The sequence below is a fragment of the Thunnus albacares genome, chromosome 24 (genome assembly GCF_914725855.1).
Source record: "Thunnus albacares chromosome 24, fThuAlb1.1, whole genome shotgun sequence".
NCBI classification, from domain to species: Eukaryota; Metazoa; Chordata; class Actinopteri; order Scombriformes; family Scombridae; genus Thunnus; species Thunnus albacares.
In genome coordinates, this window is record NC_058129.1 from 20,253,400 (window position 1) to 20,273,647 (window position 20,248).

The 20,248-nt window shown below is 44.1% G+C and overlaps 2 protein-coding genes across 2 annotated transcripts in view; both read right to left on the reverse strand.

The window, feature by feature from the left end:
• The window catches only part of LOC122976060 (NLR family CARD domain-containing protein 3-like), a 395,924-nt gene that overhangs the window by 333,794 nt on the left and 41,882 nt on the right, over positions 1-20,248 (reverse strand). The window lies entirely within an intron of this gene.
• Positions 61-13,768, reverse strand: LOC122976127 (opsin-3-like). The gene is made up of 4 exons (XM_044344446.1): positions 12,095-13,768; positions 3,800-4,125; positions 2,532-2,765; positions 61-1,050 (listed from the first exon to the last, which is right to left on the reverse strand). The coding sequence occupies exons 1-4, from the start codon at positions 12,462-12,464 to the stop codon at positions 826-828; spliced, it is 1,155 nt and encodes a 384-aa protein (XP_044200381.1). The 5' UTR covers positions 12,465-13,768; the 3' UTR covers positions 61-825.

Consider the following 20,248-nt stretch of genomic DNA (forward strand, 5'->3'; position numbering starts at 1 on the left):
TGTAACCGCCACAATGTTTTATTCATCTCATTCACCGGCTTTCTCACTACCACTGCTCGCTCTCCTCATCCACTCTCTAGCTCGTTCGACCACTGCTTCTCTCTCTCTCTCTCATCTTTTTTAAAATGAGTCGGGAAGCCGTCAGCAAAACATAACTTTACTCTTAACGTGATTGAACGAAGAGAAATGTCCTCCCCTCTTAAACACTTCACTTAAACACACAACCCGTCTGCTGCCAGCTGGTTACCTGAGGCTGGTGACGCGCACACATGACGCGATTAAACAGCTGTTCCGCATTTTGAAACAGTCAATAAAATTCAGGAAATAGCGAAGTTGCCTGTTTCATGACTTTATATTCATGTTATAAATATACAAATGTCAATTAGTTTCTTATGTTAATCTGCATAAGAAATAAAGAAGAAAATCGGTTATAATGATCACTATAAGCGGGTGATTATAGTGAATATTATCAATCATCTATTAACTGTTTATACGCTAGTTACCCAGATATTATTATAATCTATAAGTATTTAAACTTTAATTTGTTTTTATTGTTTGTATAGTGATTATAAATTATGAGCAGAGGTTTTAAGATAACGTCACTCAGAGTTATGACATGAAGGAGCCTCCGTACCTCCACAGTGTAGGCGAATCACAGCGTTGAGATTTTCGGATGATACAGCGACACTTTGGGGTGACATCGAGCACACATCAGTGACGAGTTTCCAGGAGGCGGAGCTACTGTGACACATGACACCAGTGAAGGCGGGACAGTTCTTTAGCCCCGCCCCTTAAGTTTTAGTCAGATCGTATGTTTTTCTGTCCTCACGAGGAGATTTCCGGCCTCGCCGGCGGCTCGATCTGGTCCGTCCTGTCCGACAGGGTGGCGCTGATTCCCTCCGGGTCCACGGCGGTGGGTTTGGTGACGGGGCTGCTGGGAAATGTCCGGCGGTTCAGCTGCACCACGGTGGTCCTGGAAGGCATGGAGGAGGCGCCGTTCTCCGTCAACTGGTGTTTACAGCCGAGCAGGATCAGGAAGCAGCGGTAGAACTGAGGCAGAAACAAGTCAGACGCCTGTTAGATCACTCGCTCCCATTTAACGTTATAGTTTAATAGAACATTAACCTCCAGGAGATTTAACGTCCTACAACGAGGTGAACATGGTTTCTGAGTGGAAAAGTGATCAAGATGTTCACAGCTGGAAGTATCAACGTGTAAAACTGACTTTGATTTCTGTGACGTTCTTCTCAACGTCCTCACAACTGATTGGTCGGTTTCAACTGATGTTTCTGGAAAATTTCTCATAATTGTGACAGTAAATCCTATAATTTTGTCATTGTTTGAAATAATTTACACAAGTTTAATGCAAGTTTCGCTTAGTATCAAGAACGTGTCACGATACTGACGTAGATGACTCATATCTTCACATTATATCTCATTTTCATGTCGTTTTGACAAACTCATATTTTTTTTAGTTGACTAAACATCAAATAATTTTTACTTCCTTTTCTCAAAATCAGTCGAAACACAGACTCTCTGAATCTCATGAGTAATTTCGAGTTTTGACTTAAAATTATTACAAATTTTGACTGTTTTTTGTGGGAAAAAATTATTTTTTATTTTTGTCACTCTTGACATTTCACACATATTTTTCGATGTATTGTTCTTTTTTCTGGCAGAATTGAACCTCCATACCAGTTTGACCTCAGTTTGATCAGATGGTGCGTTCACTGTCTTCTCACAGCTGCTGTGTTAATATCTGATATGTTCGTTAAGTCAGAGATTTAACGAGGCGTCGGCTCACACTGACGTCTTTTGTAGGACGGATATTTCTGTCCTCGTCTGGTTTCTGTCTGTTTAGAAAACCAATCAGCTGCGACGAGAAGCAGAAAGCTCCCGAATCAATCTGATCAAACAGCTGACGCGCTGCCAGAAAGTGTTCTGTCAAACAATTAAAGGTCTAATCCACTCAAACGCTGTTAGTTGTTACAAAATGACTTTGTTTATAAAGTTTGTTTATTAAATAATGACGTGAATTTAACCTCATTATGTTAAAATCAGCAATAGAAGATGTTCGTTAATGGATCAATCAGCAACAGAAACGTCTGATTCCACTGTCGGTTGTTTTTTTTTTGTTTTTTTTTAACTACAAATCAGATTTGATTGTTTTCTTGCTGCAGGCAGATTTAATTCATCCCACTGAACATCATATCTGATTTAATGGTTGCCATGGTGACTCAGCACAGACTTTTCTGATCAATCTGCATGAACTGTAACGACACAACGCAGCGAGCAGTGACGTTCAGGTTCAGTCAAACTGTCGACCTGTGATGCAGGTGAAAGCTCAGGTGATTCTATTTATTTAAATTCTGTGTTTACATCATTTTTGCTTTTTCATTTAATTTCTTCTGCTTTATTTATTTTTATATTTTTTTTATCTAGTTACTCAAAATGCATCACATTTTTTGGTATTTTTTAAAACTTTTCTGCATGATGTTTGTTTTGCTGAGCGTCAGTCAGGTGTGTCTCACCTGTTTGTTCATGAGGATGTAGATGACGGGGTTGATGACGGTGCTACTCTTGGCGAGAATCGACGGCACGACGCTCGCCACCGGGCTGATGAGTCCCGGCCGGCCGAATGTGGCCATCATGGCGACGACGCCGTACGGCATCCAGCAGAGCAGATAACACACCACCGTGGTGAAGACCATGAACAGGATGTGGAACTCTCGCCGCCGCGCTGCCGTCCGCCGGATCCGACCCACCTGACAGGTAAACAGGAAGCTGTCATAACTGTCATCTGACCCACCTGACAGGTAAACAGGAAGCTGTCATAACTGTCATCTGACCCACCTGACAGGTAAACAGGAAGCGGTCATAACTGTCATCTGACCCACCTGACAGGTAAACAGGAAGCTGTCATAACTGTCATCAGACCCACCTGACAGGTAAACAGGAAGCTGTCATAACTGTCATCTGACTCACCTGACAGGTAAACAGGAAGCTGTCATAACTGTCATCTGACCAACCTGACAGGTAAACAGGAAGCTGTCATAACTGTCATCTGACCCACCTGACAGGTAAACAGGAAGCTGTCATAACTGTCATCTGACCAACCTGACAGGTAAACAGGAAGCTGTCATAACTGTCATCTGACCCACCTGACAAGTTTTTAAATAAGTAAATAAAAGTGCATTAAAATTCATAAAATCAATGAAAACTGAATATGAAAATAAAACAATTAAAAAATAAATTTAATCAAATACATTAAAATATATTTAAAAAATAAAGAGAACAATTTAAAATGAAAAGTAAATAAGGAAAAATACGAATAAAAACTTAATAAATAACGAATTAAACATCACTAACAGACTTATTAATAATAAATGTCTCGTTAGTTTAATAATAAATGACAGTGGGTTGAAATGAGACTCAGCGCAGGAAACTGTTATTTAAGATAATTGATCATGACCTTTGACCTTCAGCACAAATAAGAATAAATAAATATATATAACCAACAAAAAATATAAAAATATAAAGTTAAATGTTAAAAAATAGATGAAAACATCACATTAGTATCTTTATTAAGTATGAAAACTTGGATTTAAATTGATTATGGATTGATTAATTATGGATTATTGCACTAAATTGATTAGGTGACTGAAGTGTGGTTCAGAATATTTGAAGTTGTCAATAAAGTTTCGGATCAGAAAAAACAAACAAGATAAAATATTGTTTATATTTGAATCGTGATGACGAGTGGCTGCGTGTGATTGGCCGGTGCGGTCAGGTGACTCACCTGTTTGACGGCGTGCAGCAGCCGGCTGTAGCAGTACACCATGACGAGGACGGGCACGCCGAGGCAGAACACGAACAGACAGATGATGTAGGAGTGTGAGCGCGGCGTCCGCTCCGTCCACGCCACCGAGCAGCTGGTCCCCGCCCCCTCCAGCCCGTAGCTGCTCCAGCCAATCAGAGGAGGCACTGTCCACAGCAGCGAGTACAGCCACGACCCCCCCACCGCCAGCAGCGGCCGCCTGTAGTCCGGGGACCGCTTGTTGTACACCAGCAGGGTGCTGTACCGGTCATAAGACAGCACGGCGAGGGACACCAGAGACACGATACCTGAGAGGAGAGGTCAAAGGTCAAAGGTCAGGAAACACCTGAACATAATAATAGTAATAATTAGCAGCAGATTGATCGTCTCTGACCCCAAACTCTCTGATCCAATCATCATCCTGATCTCTACGTGTGTGTGTGTATAAAAGTACACAAGTATTATGAGCTTGATGTAGTTAAAGTATTGCAGTAAAAGTACATAAGTATTATGAGCTTGATGTAGTTAAAGTATTGCAGTAAAAGTACATAAGTATTATGAGCTTGATGTAGTTAAAGTATTGCAGTAAAAGTACATAAGTATTATGAGCTTGATGTAGTTAAAGTATTGCAGTAAAAGTACATAAGTATTATGAGCTTGATGTAGTTAAAGTATTGCAGTAAAAGTAGTGGTTTGGTCCCTCTGACTGATATATTATTATATATGACATCATTAGATTATTAATAGTGAAGCATCAGTGTTAGAGCAGCATGTTACTGTTGTAGCTGCTGGAGGTGGAGCTAGTTTACACTACTTTATATACAGTTAGCTAGTTTAGTCCAGTGGTTCCCAACCTAGGGGTCGGGCCCCTCCAAAGGGTCAGCAGATAAATCTGAGGGGTGGTGAGATGATTAATGGGAGAGGAAAGAAGAAAAAAACAATTACGAGCTGTTAACATGCTAAAGCTTAGCGTGTAAAGATGAAGAGCAGCTGCAGCTGGTGATGTCATACAGCTGATCACACTCTGACCTTTGACCTCTGATTCACATCAGTGAAGCTGCAGCACCAGACTCATAAAAACACTTAACACGTGTGTTTGATCATCAGACTGAAGCCGACTGACGCTTCAAATATTCAGATTAAATGAAAGATCAGCTGGATGTTTAAGAGTCTGATTACTTTATTAGGAAAAGTTGTAGATGAGTATTTATGTGTTTATACACATGTTCAAATATCCGATCAGCCAATCACGTGGCAGCAACTCAGTGCATTCAAGACGACCTGCTGAAGTTCAAACCAAACATCTGAACGAGGCTGGTTGTTGGTGTCAGACGAGCGGCGGTTCTCTGGGAGAAAACCTTGTCGATGGCAGAGGTCAGAGGTCAGACTGGTTCTAGCTGAGGCGTGTAATAAACCCGCCGATCCACTAGAGGACACCGTGTCAGTCTCATGTTTTCCTCGCCGAGGCGTGAACAACTTCCAAAGAGTTCAGATGGCGTGTGTGTAAGGTGACGGGTTGATGGTTTAATCCGTCGCTCACGTCCCGCTGCTAACCGCCACTTCCTTAACCTTTAACCCAAACTATGACCAGACCTGAACCTCAGCGGAGCCGCACCATCACACCGCCGCCCCCTGCTGGTACGACACCTTCAGCTGTACGTTTCATACCTCAGAGACACATCTGAACACACACATCTGAACACACACATCTGAACACACACAACATATCTGAACACACACATCTGAACACACACAACACATCTGAACACACACAACACATCTGAACACACACAACACATCTGAACACACAACACATCTGAACACACACATCTGAACACACACAACACATCTGAACACACACAACACATCTGAACACACACAACACATCTGAACACACACATCTGAACACACACATCTGAACACACACATCTGAACACACAACACATCTGAACACACACAACACATCTGAACACACACATCTGAACACACACAACACATCTTAACACACACAACACATCTGAACACACACATCTGAACACACACAACACATCTTAACACACACAACACATCTGAACACACACATCTGAACACACACATCTGAACACACAACACATCTGAACACACACATCTGAACACACACAACACATCTGAACACACACAACACATCTGAACACACAATACATCTGAACACACACATCTGAACACACACAACACATCTGAACACACACAACACATCTGAACACACACATCTGAACACACACAACACATCTGAACACACACAATACATCTGAACACACAACACATCTGAACACACAACACATCTGAACACACAACACATCTGAACACACACATCTGAACACACACATCTGAACACACACAACACATCTGAACACACACATCTGAACACACACATCTGAACACACACAACACATCTGAACACACACATCTGAACACACACATCTGAACACACAACACATCTGAACACACACATCTGAACACACAACACATCTGAACACACACAACACATCTGAACACACACATCTGAACACACACAACTGAACACACACATCTGAACACACACATCTGAGCACACAACACATCTGAACACACACATCTGAACACACACAACACATCTGAACACACACATCTGAACACACACAACTGAACACACACATCTGAACACACACATCTGAGCACACAACACATCTGAACACACACATCTGAACACACACATCTGAACACACAACACATCTGAACACACACATCTGAACACACACAACACATCTGAACACACACATCTGAACACACACAACACATCTGAACACACACATCTGAACACACACAACTGAACACACACATCTGAACACACACATCTGAGCACACAACACATCTGAACACACAACACATCTGAACACACACATCTGAACACACACAACACATCTGAACACACACATCTGAACACACACAACTGAACACACACATCTGAACACACACATCTGAGCACACAACACATCTGAACACACAACACATCTGAACACACACATCTGAACACACACAACACATCTGAACACACACATCTGAACACACACAACACATCTGAACACACACATCTGAACACACACATCTGAACACACAACACATCTGAACACACACATCTGAACACACACATCTGAACACACAACACATCTGAGCACACAACACATCTGAACACACACAACACATCTGAACACACACAACACATCTGAACACACACATCTGAACACACACAACACATCTGAACACACACATCTGAACACACACAACACATCTGAACACACACATCTGAACACACACAACACATCTGAACACACACATCTGAACACACAATACATCTGAACACACACAATACATCTGAACACACACATCTGAACACACACAACACATCTGAACACACACATCTGAACACACAATACATCTGAACACACACAATACATCTGAACACACACATCTGAACACACACAACACATCTGAACACACACAACACATCTGAACACACACATCTGAACACACACAACACATCTGAACACACACATCTGAACACACACATCTGAACACACACAACACATCTGAACACACACATCTGAACACACACAACACATCTGAACACACACATCTGAACACACACATCTGAACACACACATCTGAACACACACAACATATCTGAACACACACATCTGAACACACACATCTGAACACACAACACATCTGAACACACACATCTGAACACACAACACATCTGAACACACACATCTGAACACACACAACACATCTGAACACACACAACACATCTGAACACACACATCTGAACACACACAACACATCTGAACACACACAACACATCTGAACACACACAACACATCTGAACACACACATCTGAACACACACAACACATCTGAACACACACATCTGAACACACACATCTGAACACACAACACATCTGAACACACACATCTGAACACACACATCTGAACACACACAACACATCTGAACACACACATCTGAACACACACAACACATCTGAACACACACATCTGAACACACACAACACATCTGAACACACACAACACATCTGAACACACACATCTGAACACACACAACACATCTGAACACACACAACACATCTGAACACACACATCTGAACACACACATCTGAACACACAACACATCTGAACACACACATCTGAACACACAATACATCTGAACACACACATCTGAACACACAACACATCTGAACACACACATCTGAACACACAACACATCTGAACACACACAACACATCTGAACACACACATCTGAACACACACAACACATCTTAACACACACAACACATCTGAACACACACATCTGAACACACACATCTGAACACACAACACATCTGAACACACACATCTGAACACACACATCTGAACACACACAACACATCTGAACACACACATCTGAACACACACATCTGAACACACACATCACATCTGAACACACACATCTGAACACACACATCTGAACACACACATCACATCTGAACACACACATCTGAACACACACATCTGAACACACACAACACATCTGAACACACACATCTGAACACACAACACATCTGAACACACACAACACATCTTAACACACACAACACATCTGAACACACACATCTGAACACACACATCTGAACACACACATCACATCTGAACACACACATCTGAACACACACATCTGAACACACACAACACATCTGAACACACACATCTGAACACACAACACATCTGAACACACACATCTGAACACACAACACATCTGAACACACACAACACATCTGAACACACACATCTGAACACACAACACATCTGAACACACACATCTGAACACACAACACATCTGAACACACACATCACATCTGAACACACACATCTGAACACACACAACTGAACACACAACACATCTGAACACACACAACACATCTGAACACACACAACACATCTGAACACACACATCTGAACACACACAACACATCTGAACACACACATCTGAACACACACATCTGAACACACAACACATCTGAACACACAACACATCTGAACACACACATCTGAACACACACAACACATCTGAACACACACATCTGAACACACAACACATCTGAACACACACAACACATCTGAACACACACATCTGAACACACAACACATCTGAACACACACATCTGAACACACACATCTGAACACACAACACATCTGAACACACACATCTGAACACACACAACTGAACACACAACACATCTGAACACACACATCTGAACACACACATCTGAACACACAACACATCTGAACACACACATCTGAACACACACATCTGAACACACAACACATCTGAACACACACATCTGAACACACACAACACATCTGAACACACACATCTGAACACACACATCTGAACACACAACACATCTGAACACACACATCTGAACACACACATCTGAACACACAACACATCTGAACACACACATCTGAACACACACATCACATCTGAACACACACATCTGAACACACACAACTGAACACACAACACATCTGAACACACACATCTGAACACACACATCTGAACACACAACACATCTGAACACACAACACATCTGAACACACACATCTGAACACACACATCTGAACACACACAACACATCTGAACACACAACACATCTGAACACACAACACATCTGAACACACACATCTGAACACACACAACACATCTGAACACACAACACATCTGAACACACACATCTGAACACACACATCTGAACACACAACACATCTGAACACACAACACATCTGAACACACACATCTGAACACACAACACATCTGAACACACACATCTGAACACACACAACACATCTGAACACACAACACATCTGAACACACACATCTGAACACACAACACATCTGAACACACACATCACATCTGAACACACACATCACATCTGAACACACACATCTGAACACACAACAAATCTGAACACACACATCTGAACACAAACATCTGAACACACAACACATCTGAACACACACATCTGAACACACACATCTGAACACACACATCTGAACACACAACACATCTGAACACACACATCTGAACACACACATCTGAACACACACATCTGAACACACATCACATCTGAACACACAACACATCTGAACACACAACACATCTGAACACACAACACATCTGAACACACACATCTGAACACACACATCTGAACACACACATCTGAACACACAACACATCTGAACACACACATCTGAACACACACATCTGAACACACACATCTGAACACACAACACATCTGAACACACACATCTGAACACACACATCTGAACACACAACACATCTGAACACACACATCTGAACACACACATCTGAACACACACATCTGAACACACAACACATCTGAACACACACATCACATCTGAACACACAACACATCTGAACACACACATCACATCTGAACACACACATCTGAACACACAACAAATCTGAACACACACATCTGAACACACACATCTGAACACACAACACATCTGAACACACACAACACATCTGAACACACACATCTGAACACACAACACATCTGAACACACACATCTGAACACACACATCTGAACACACACAACACATCTGAACACACACATCTGAACACACACATCTGAACACACATCACATCTGAACACACAACACATCTGAACACACAACACATCTGAACACACACATCTGAACACACACATCTGAACACACAACACATCTGAACACACACATCTGAACACACACATCTGAACACACATCACATCTGAACACACAACACATCTGAACACACAACACATCTGAACACACACATCTGAACACACACATCTGAACACACAACACATCTGAACACACACATCTGAACACACACATCTGAACACACAACACATCTGAACTCACACATCTGAACACACACATCTGAACACAACACATCTGAACACAACACATCTGAACACACACATCTGAACACACAACGTGTGGAACCTTGGAGCAGATGAACTGTGGCAGCGGAGACACACTGGACGCCACATCTGTCAGCTGATAACAGGAAGCATCAGCTCAAGATTATAAAAACGTCTTCTGGTCTGATGAGTCTTGATTTCTGCTGCGACGTTCAGATATTCGGGTCAGAACATGACAGCGCTGATCCGTCCTGCCTTGTATCAGTGCTTCAGGCTGCTGCTGGGGGTTTACTGGTTTGGGTCCTTTAGTACCAGCTGAGCATCGTTTAAACGCCGCAGCCTACCTGTGTGCTGTTGCTGACCATGTGACCGCAGTGTATCCAGCTTCTAACAGCTGCTTCCAGCAGGATAACAAACTGTGTCACGAAGCTCAAACCATCTCAAACTGGTTTGTTGAACATGAGTTGACTCCACAGTCAGCAGAGCAGCTTTGGGTCGTGGTCGAACACAAGATTCACATCATGGACGCAGCCGACAGATCAGCAGCAGCTGAGTGATGTGATGATGTCGACATGGACCAAAACCTCTGAGGAACGTCTCAACATCTTGTTGAATCTATTGTGTGAAGAATGAAGGTGGTTCTGGGTCCAAACTGGTACCAGCAAGGTGTTCCTAATAAAGTGACCCTGAGTGTAGGAAGCCTGTATATACACACACACACACACACACACACATATACACACACACATATACACACATATATACACACACACATATACACACACAAACACATATACACACATATACACACACACACACATATATACACACACACACACACACACACATATACACACACATATACACACATATATACACACACACATATACACACACAAACACATATACACACATATACACACATATACACACACAAACACATATATACACACACACACGCATATACACACATATACACATATATATAGATACAGTCCAGGATACAAATTTGACATTTAATTTAATTAGATTCAGTTATAATACGTAACTGTGAGTGTGTCTAATACATTACAGACAGGTATAACTGTGACGTAGAGTTTTGTTTTTTGTATTTTGACATCTTCCGTCTGCCGCTTCTCTTCTTCGTGTGAAATCTACCTGAGCGGCAGCAGCGTCACTACAGGTGACTTCACCTCCACATACAAGCAGCAGAAGTTTGTGACAGAACATTTCGGACAAACGAACAAGTTCTGAGCGAACAGCTGGACTCACCGAAGCAGGAGTTGATGAAGCCGTACCACATGCAGCCGTGCCGCCCGTACAGCCAGCGCGTCCGCAGGCTGGAGGCGAAGCTGAGCGTCGTGCCGCAGACGCACACCAGCATGTCGCTGACGCTGATGTTGAGCAGCAGCATGTTGACGGGGGTCCGCAGGGTCTTGAACCTGCAGAACAGAACCAGAACCAGCAGGTTGTTGAGGAATCCGAACACCATGATGGAGCCCAGGAACACCGACACCACGCGGTGTCCGCTGCGCGACAGCCGCTGCTGCGGCGTGTCGCTCCAGTCCGGCTCCAGCGCGGACAGCGGCTCGTCGGCGCTGAAGTTGGAGGTCAGGTTCATGTCGCTCAGCTCGGAGAACATGTCGGGACGTCGCTCACGCGCTGCTGTTTCCTTTGTGCGTAAAATTGTTACCGTTACGCAGCGCGCGGAGCGGAGCGGAGCCTCTTTGGACAAAATAAAAAACACACAGAAGTCTGTTGAAGTTCACATGTTGAAGAACTGCCGCTACTGCAGGCGAAGCGTCCTGCAGCGACGCGTCGCCGCGCTGCGGAGAAGTCCGACCGCGTGTTTCTGCTCCATCCTCCGCCGGAGCAGCGGCACAGAGCGGCAGCACGGAGCGGCAGCACGGAGCGGCACGGCGCGGAGGTAAAAACACTCCTAAAGTCAGAGAAACATCCGGTGAAGATGAGTGTGATGAAGATATTCCGTTTGTTGACGCTGAGATCCCGCTGCTTCCCCGCGTGCAGCCGGACTGACGCTCCGCTCCGCCGCTCCGCCGCTAAATACTCTGACAGTGACGCGCAGCACGTGACTTTATCCAAAACACTGACGATCAATAACAACATGACATCTGATATCATAAATATCATAATTATATTCACCGGACAATCAATATCAATACGTATCAATACATAATTAAATATGTTTAATTTGAGTGAATTTAAGTGTTTTAGTGTAAAATATTTGTGTTCTGCTCAGAAACTCAACAGGAGCAAATCAGCTGCCTCCATATTTGTAGTCCAGTGAAACTACAGGTGGATATTGATAACTATAACCAGCCTAACGTGTCAATCACATTGATTGATCTGATCTGATCCCCGTAGGAGCTGTCAATCATCTCTACACCTCTGATTCAAAGTCAAATCAAACATAACTTTATTGACAAAAGTACAGAATGTGTTTGTGTTTGTTGTCGGTTCAGAGACAGTACAGACAAATGCTGCTGGTGTCCATGGCAACAACTTCTTTAATGTTCAGTTCATTCAACAGTCAGATCAGCTGCAGCATCAACTCATGTTTGTTTTCAGCCTTTTACATCCGTCCAGTAAGAAACGACACAAGTTTCAAGCAGCAGTCAGACGCCGGTTCATCAATAACAGAAACTCTCCTGAAGAGTCACATTATAGAACATCTTCATCGGACTAATCAAACATTTAGTCTCATATCTGCCTTCATTTGAACTCTTCCTTCTGTCTTTGTGTTCAGAGTCTGCGTTGGTTTCTTCATCACGTCTTTATTTTCTTTGCTCATCGTCGACCTGCTGGAAGATTCACATCTTTTTCTCTTCAAAACACCAATGAAAGAGCAACACACGACTCTGCGGATGAAGACTGGACAGAGAAGGATTCGTCTGCAGCAGGATTCTAATAAAGTTTCATATTTAAAACCACCAATATTATTATTTTAATGATGAAAATATTAAAATATTACAACTTCTTCTAGTATTTAATGTGTATTTGTGTGTATTCTACAGAAACATGTCTCACATCACATCCTTCTTTAACTTCTTCTTCTCTAGATGACATCTGTGACATCACATGACCTGACTCTGCATCCATCTGCCTCATCTTCATCACCCATGATGCCTTGCAGGCGTCGTGCTCTGCAGCAGCAACACACTCGCCTGCAGGCAGCATGCAGACGTTCATGAAGAGGTTTCACTCCGTTTATTATCTGCAGGACGTTTGTAGTTCCCCAAAACAGCATTTTTACCGTCACATGATCAGATTCTGTTCTATGACATCATCTCACAGGGGTGTGATGTCACAGCGATGTCACTGCTGCCGTTTAAAATGTGATATTTTATTAAACAGGAGGATAAACACTGTTTCTATTGGCTGATGTCACAGCTGAACACAGGTGTCCATCACCTGATCAATCACCTGTCCGTCACCTGATCAATCATCTGTCCATCACCTGATCAATCACCTGTCCGTCACCTGATCAATCATCTGTCCATCACCTGATCACCTGTCCATCACCTGATCAATCACCTGTCCATCACCTGATCACCTGTCCATCACCTGATCAATCACCTGTCCATCACCTGATCAATCACCTGTCCATCACCTGATCAATCATCTGTCCATCACCTGATCACCTGTCCATCACCTGATCACCTGTCCATCACCTGATCAATCATCTGTCCATCACCTGATCACCTGTCCATCACCTGATCACCTGTCCATCACCTGATCAATCATCTGTCCATCACCTGATCACCTGATCAATCACCTGTCTGTAACATGTTGTCAGTTCACCTGAGCTGCAGGTAAACTCACCTGTTTCCTGTCCGTCAGTGTTACAGAACACCTGATACCTGTGAGCTCCTCAGGGCTTTTACTCTGATAGTTTACAGGAAGTGAGTCACTGTCACCTGCGGACAGACACACCTGTTTGTTCACTGCTTCACATTACTACCTGTTACCTGAGTGTTAAAGGGCCAGACCACCCAAATCACACACATATACGCGTACGTACAGACGGTGACACGTTAAAGGACAAACCAACATGAAGGGTGTCAGTGAGGTGTTAGTTGGACCACCTGAACATCTTCAGAGCTCCTCGTTATTGATCCTACAGTCTCTGAACATCATTGCTCATAAAGATCTTCCTCATGTGGTGCTGTGATGATGATGATGATGATGATGGTGGTGCAGAGCGCTCTCTAACACGTCAGCTGGGTTGAGATCTGGTGACTGTGAAGATCATAACATATGATTCACATCATTCATTGTCATCCTGGAAGAGACCACTCCCATCAGGATACAGCTGATCACTCACAACGACTTTGTATTGATTAGCAGTGACCCTTCCCCAAACCATGCCGGCATAACAGAGCCCCCAGACCCCCTCACTGTAGGGGTCCAGCATCCAGACCTGGACCAGGTTTTACTTTAATGTGTCACCAGTCTGTATATCGTATGTTGTATGTTACGTGTTGTATTCTGTATGTTTGACGGTTGGCTCCAAACAGCTGCTGGCGATGAAACGCTGTCATTCATTTTCACACCAACTTGACCAATCAGATTAATTTTACTTCTGCCTGAAGAGCATCTCAGCAGGAAGCACACACACACACACACACACACACACACACACACACACACACACACATACACACACACACATACACACACACACACACACACACACACACACACATACACACACACACACACACACACACACACACACACACACACACACACATACGCACGCACGCACGCACGCACGCACGCACGCACACACACACACACACACACACACACACACACACACACACACACACACACACACGTCCTTCACATTAAAGGACAGAATCAGTTTGGGTTAAATTAAGTACTTTGTTAAAGTCAGGGGACCTTCGTCGTCATGGTTACAACAGTAACCGTGTGGTTACTTCAGGGGACGATGGTGGTTCATCCGTGGCCAGAAATCGTCTGGCAGCAGCTTCACATGTGAATATTTTCCATGATGATAAACCCAACATGTTTGTGTTACATGTTCACGTGGACGCGACGCTGCTCCGCTAAACAAAGACAAATCTAAATGGAGTTTGGTTGAATAACATCTTGTTTCTAATAACAGGACGTGTTGAGTTTCATGTTATTGAACCTGAGTGACAGAAATACTTCTTCATCCTGAGGATCACATTTCCTCTGACATCACCTCCTGAAAGTCAAACCGCAGGTCATGTGACTCATGTTCTTCTTCTTCTTCTTGTGCTCCGGGACGCGTCAGACGAGCATCAGGTTTGTATTTCCTGCGTTTCCCCTGTAGACAAAGTGACAGAAGAAGAGCGGAAGCTGTGATTTGATCCAGATGTTTGTTTCTGCCGCCGGAGCTTTTCAGACGTCTGCAGCTCGTTTACAGACATGTTCTCGCTCTGTCGCATCATTTCTGACATGTTGTTTTATAGATACTGAAGCTTCTACATGTCAGAGGGAAATATTGTACTTTCTACTCCACTACATTTATTTGACAGCTTTAGTTACTTTTCAGATGCAGATTTGACACAATGGATAATATAACAAGCTTTTAAAATACAACACATTGTTAAAGATGAAACCAGTGGTTTCCAACCTTTTTGTCTTTTGACGTCTTACAAAAAGCAGTGTGTAGTCGGGGTCACATTTCACATGTCTATGAGTTGTTAACAGCTCCACCAAATAGTGATTTTTCCCTCTAAACTTCTCACATGCTTTCATTTCAATAAATGTTCAAATGATCCAATATTTCAGCAAAAATCAAAGATTAGAGAAAAAGTCCAAAAACTGAAAACAGATTTGTGTATCAGAACTTTGTTTTTTCTTCTTTCCTCTCCCATTAATCATCTCACCACCCCTCAGATTTATCTGCTGACCCTTTGGAGGGGCCCGACCCCTAGGTTGGGAACCACTGGACTAAACTACTCATGTACTTTTACTGCAATAAAAATGTGATGTTTATGTCTGTTTGAGCTGCAGAGATTTCAAATGTTTCCACAGCAGCAGAAACATACGGACACAACATATGTTCAGCCATCTGCGTGTGTGTTAAAGTGTGTTAGTGTGTTAGTGTGTGTGTGTGTGTGTGTGTGTGTGTGTGTGTGTGTGTGTGTGTGTGTGTGTGTTCAGATGTGGATAAAGTGTGAAACATCTGCTGAAGTTCAAACATAGTTCCAGATCACTGCGGCCTCAGAGGACGCGTTGGAGGTTTTTGTGTGTGAAGCAGCTGCAGAAGAAGAAGAACTGATGACGTTACTCACATTTTCCTCCGTCTGTGATTTCAGATCAGTCATGTGACGTCCAGCTGCGGTGATGTCATCAGTGGTCGTCGTAGCTGACGTCGGCTCCGTGTCTGTAGGGGGCGGAGTCCTGTGGACCGACGGCAGTGTTCTCGTCGTAGTGATGCTGACCAGCCTGATCGGAGGAACGCCATTGGTCCATCCACTAAGACAGGTCGGTCTCTGCGGCAACAACAACGTCAACTTCAACAAACAACACAAACAAACAAAAACAACAAAAACAAATCAATCAACGCCGCTGCCTCCTTGGGCCCAGTCTGCCAAAACAAGACAGTTAAATCTGGACTTTCACAATAAAAGCTGCAGTGAAGGTCAGACCCTCAGGTTTCATTATCATCATCATCATCATCATCATCATCATTATCAGCTGGTGTGTGTGTTATCCAGCTGAGGCGTCACTCATCATCATCAGCCTCAACAGGAAGTGTGAAATCCTCCTCGGCAAAGTTGTCGAGGTTAGTTTTTTTTAAAAGTGTGAACTTCCTGCAGGCTGATCTGAGAACAGCTCCGACCTCCAGCTGACCTTCACCTCGTCTGCTGCTTCTGACAGCTGCCAGCAGACGGGAGGAGGAGGAGAGGAGAGGAAGAGGAGGAGAAGAAGAGGAGAAGAAGACGAAGAAGAAGAGGAGAAGAACAGGAGAAGAAGAGGAGAAGAAGACGAAGAAGAAGAGGAGAAGAAGAAGAGAAAGAGAAGAGCGTAGAGTCTGTAAATGAAATCTACTCTGATGTTTCAGAACTTCTTCTATTGATTATTTTATTGGTGGTAAAATACTGAAAATCTTTACTCAAGTAAAATACAATTTTAAAATTGTAAAATCGCTCAAATAAAAGGTTAATTTACCATTTGACAAACCGACTCAAGTAAAAGTATAAAAGTACTTAATCAATAAACCACAAGTTACTTTGTGTTTAAATATTGTTTATATATTTAAATATTAAATATTGTGTTTCATCTGCTGTTCAGCACAGAACGCTCTTTGCTTTATATGTTGATTATCTCTAATTTAGCTGTTTCTGTTTAATGTATTTTACTTATTATTATTTTTTCTACATGAAGGTATCGATAAGATCACGAATCAGGCAGACGAGTCGAAAGGGGCAAAGCAGGCAGGTCATAAACAGACAGAAGGTCAAAACCAAATGACAGGATGAGGATACAGGACGGCTTGAATGCAACTGTACATCAAAACAACTCAGACGAACTGGCCCAGAATGGACGCCAGAGACTGATGTTTGTACAGAGGAGCTAAAGGAGCAGCAGGGGAGCAGGTGGAGAACGGCAAAGACTAGAGGAGACTGTGGGGCCGAAGGCAGAAAGGCCAATGGAGACACAAACATGACTGAGGCAGGAATTATGACAGTACCCCCCTAAAGGGAGGACTCCCAGACAGGATTCAGGGAGCAGAACCAGGGCGATGGATGGCCACTGGAGATGAGCAGGCCAGGAGAGCTCAGGTGAACGGTCTGAGGACAGAACAGGGGCAGAGAAAGGACCCTCGGGCAGACTGTCTGGGGCTGGAAACCATGACCTAAAGATGAGGCAGATGGGCAGAGCTGCTCTGTAGGTCGACGACATTGGCGACAGCCTCAGGAACTATTGAGACCATGCTTTCTTCTGGGGGCTCCTAGACGAGGGTACCCCAAGAAAACAGCACAATGAGACCCGTAGAAAGGATGAGCAGGATCAGGCAGGAGACTAGGACCCACAGGTAGACTGGAGGCTAGCAGACTCGGAGACTGGTTCTGCAGCTGAAGTGGTCACAATCTCTGCCAGATCAGAGCTGCATCCTTCTGCTCAGTGCTGGAGGTCTCACAGCATAGAGAACTTCATTTACCTCCTGTAGTGAGAAGCTGGGTCTGCTAGGTCCATACTGGCCAGTACGTACTGTCCCGGATGTGAATGAGGTAGACAGGAGGAGGATCAGGAACAGACAAGACCAGGACCAGACAGGACCAGGAACAGACGGGATCAGGAACAGACGGGACCAGGAACAGACAGGACCAGGAACAGACGGGACCAGGAACAGACGGGACCAGGAACAGACGGGACCAGGAACAGACGGGACCAGGAACAGACGGGACCAGGAACAGACAGGACCAGGAACAGACAGGATCAGGAACAGACAGGACCAGGAACAGACGGGACCAGGAACAGACAGGACCAGGAACAGACAGGACCAGGACCAGGACCAGGAACAGACAGGATCAGGAACAGACAGGACCAGGAACAGACAGGACCAGGAACAGACGGGACCAGGAACAGACAGGACCAGGACCAGGACCAGGAACGGACAGGATCAGGAACAGATGGGACCAAGAACAGACAGGATCAGGAAAAGACAGGTCAGGAACAGACGGGACCAGGATCAGACAGATCAGGAACAGACGGGACCGGGAACAGACAGGACCAGGAACAGACAGGATCAGGAACAGATGGGACCAAGAACAGACAGGACCAGGATCAGACAGATCAGGAACAGACAGGACCGGGAACAGACGGGACCAGGAACAGACAGGATCAGGAAAAGACAGATCAGGAACAGACAGGACCAGGAACAGACAGGACCCGGAACAGACAGATCAGGAACAGAAAGGACCCGGAACAGACAGATCAGGAACAGACAGATCAGGAACAGACAGGATCAGGAAAAGACAGATCAGGAACAGACGGGACCAGGAACAGACAGATCAGGAACAGACAGATCAGGAACAGACAGGACCCGGAACAGACAGATCAGGAACAGACAGGACCCGGAACAGACAGATCAGGAACAGACAGGACCCGGAACAGACAGATCAGGAACAGACAGGACCCGGAACAGACAGATCAGGAACAGACGGGACCAGGAACAGACAGGATCAGGAACAGACAGGATCAGGAAAAGACAGATCAGGAACAGACAGGACCAGGAACAGACAGGACCCGGAACAGACAGATCAGGAACAGACAGGACCCGGAACAGACAGATCAGGAACAGACAGATCAGGAACAGACAGGATCAGGAAAAGACAGATCAGGAACAGACGGGACCAGGAACAGACAGATCAGGAACAGACAGGACCAGGAACAGACAGA

Excerpts from the sequence above, each read along its gene's own strand:
- LOC122976127 (XM_044344446.1), bottom strand. The coding sequence starts at position 12,464 with ATGTTCTCCGAGCTGAGCGACATGAACCTGACCTCCAACTTCAGCGCC. Across the intron at positions 2,766-3,799 it reads TGCTGCACGCCGTCAAACAG|GTGGGTCGGATCCGGCGGAC; the intron begins GTGAGTCACCTG and ends TTTACCTGTCAG. Across the intron at positions 1,051-2,531 it reads ACATCCTCATGAACAAACAG|TTCTACCGCTGCTTCCTGAT; the intron begins GTGAGACACACC and ends TTTCTGCCTCAG.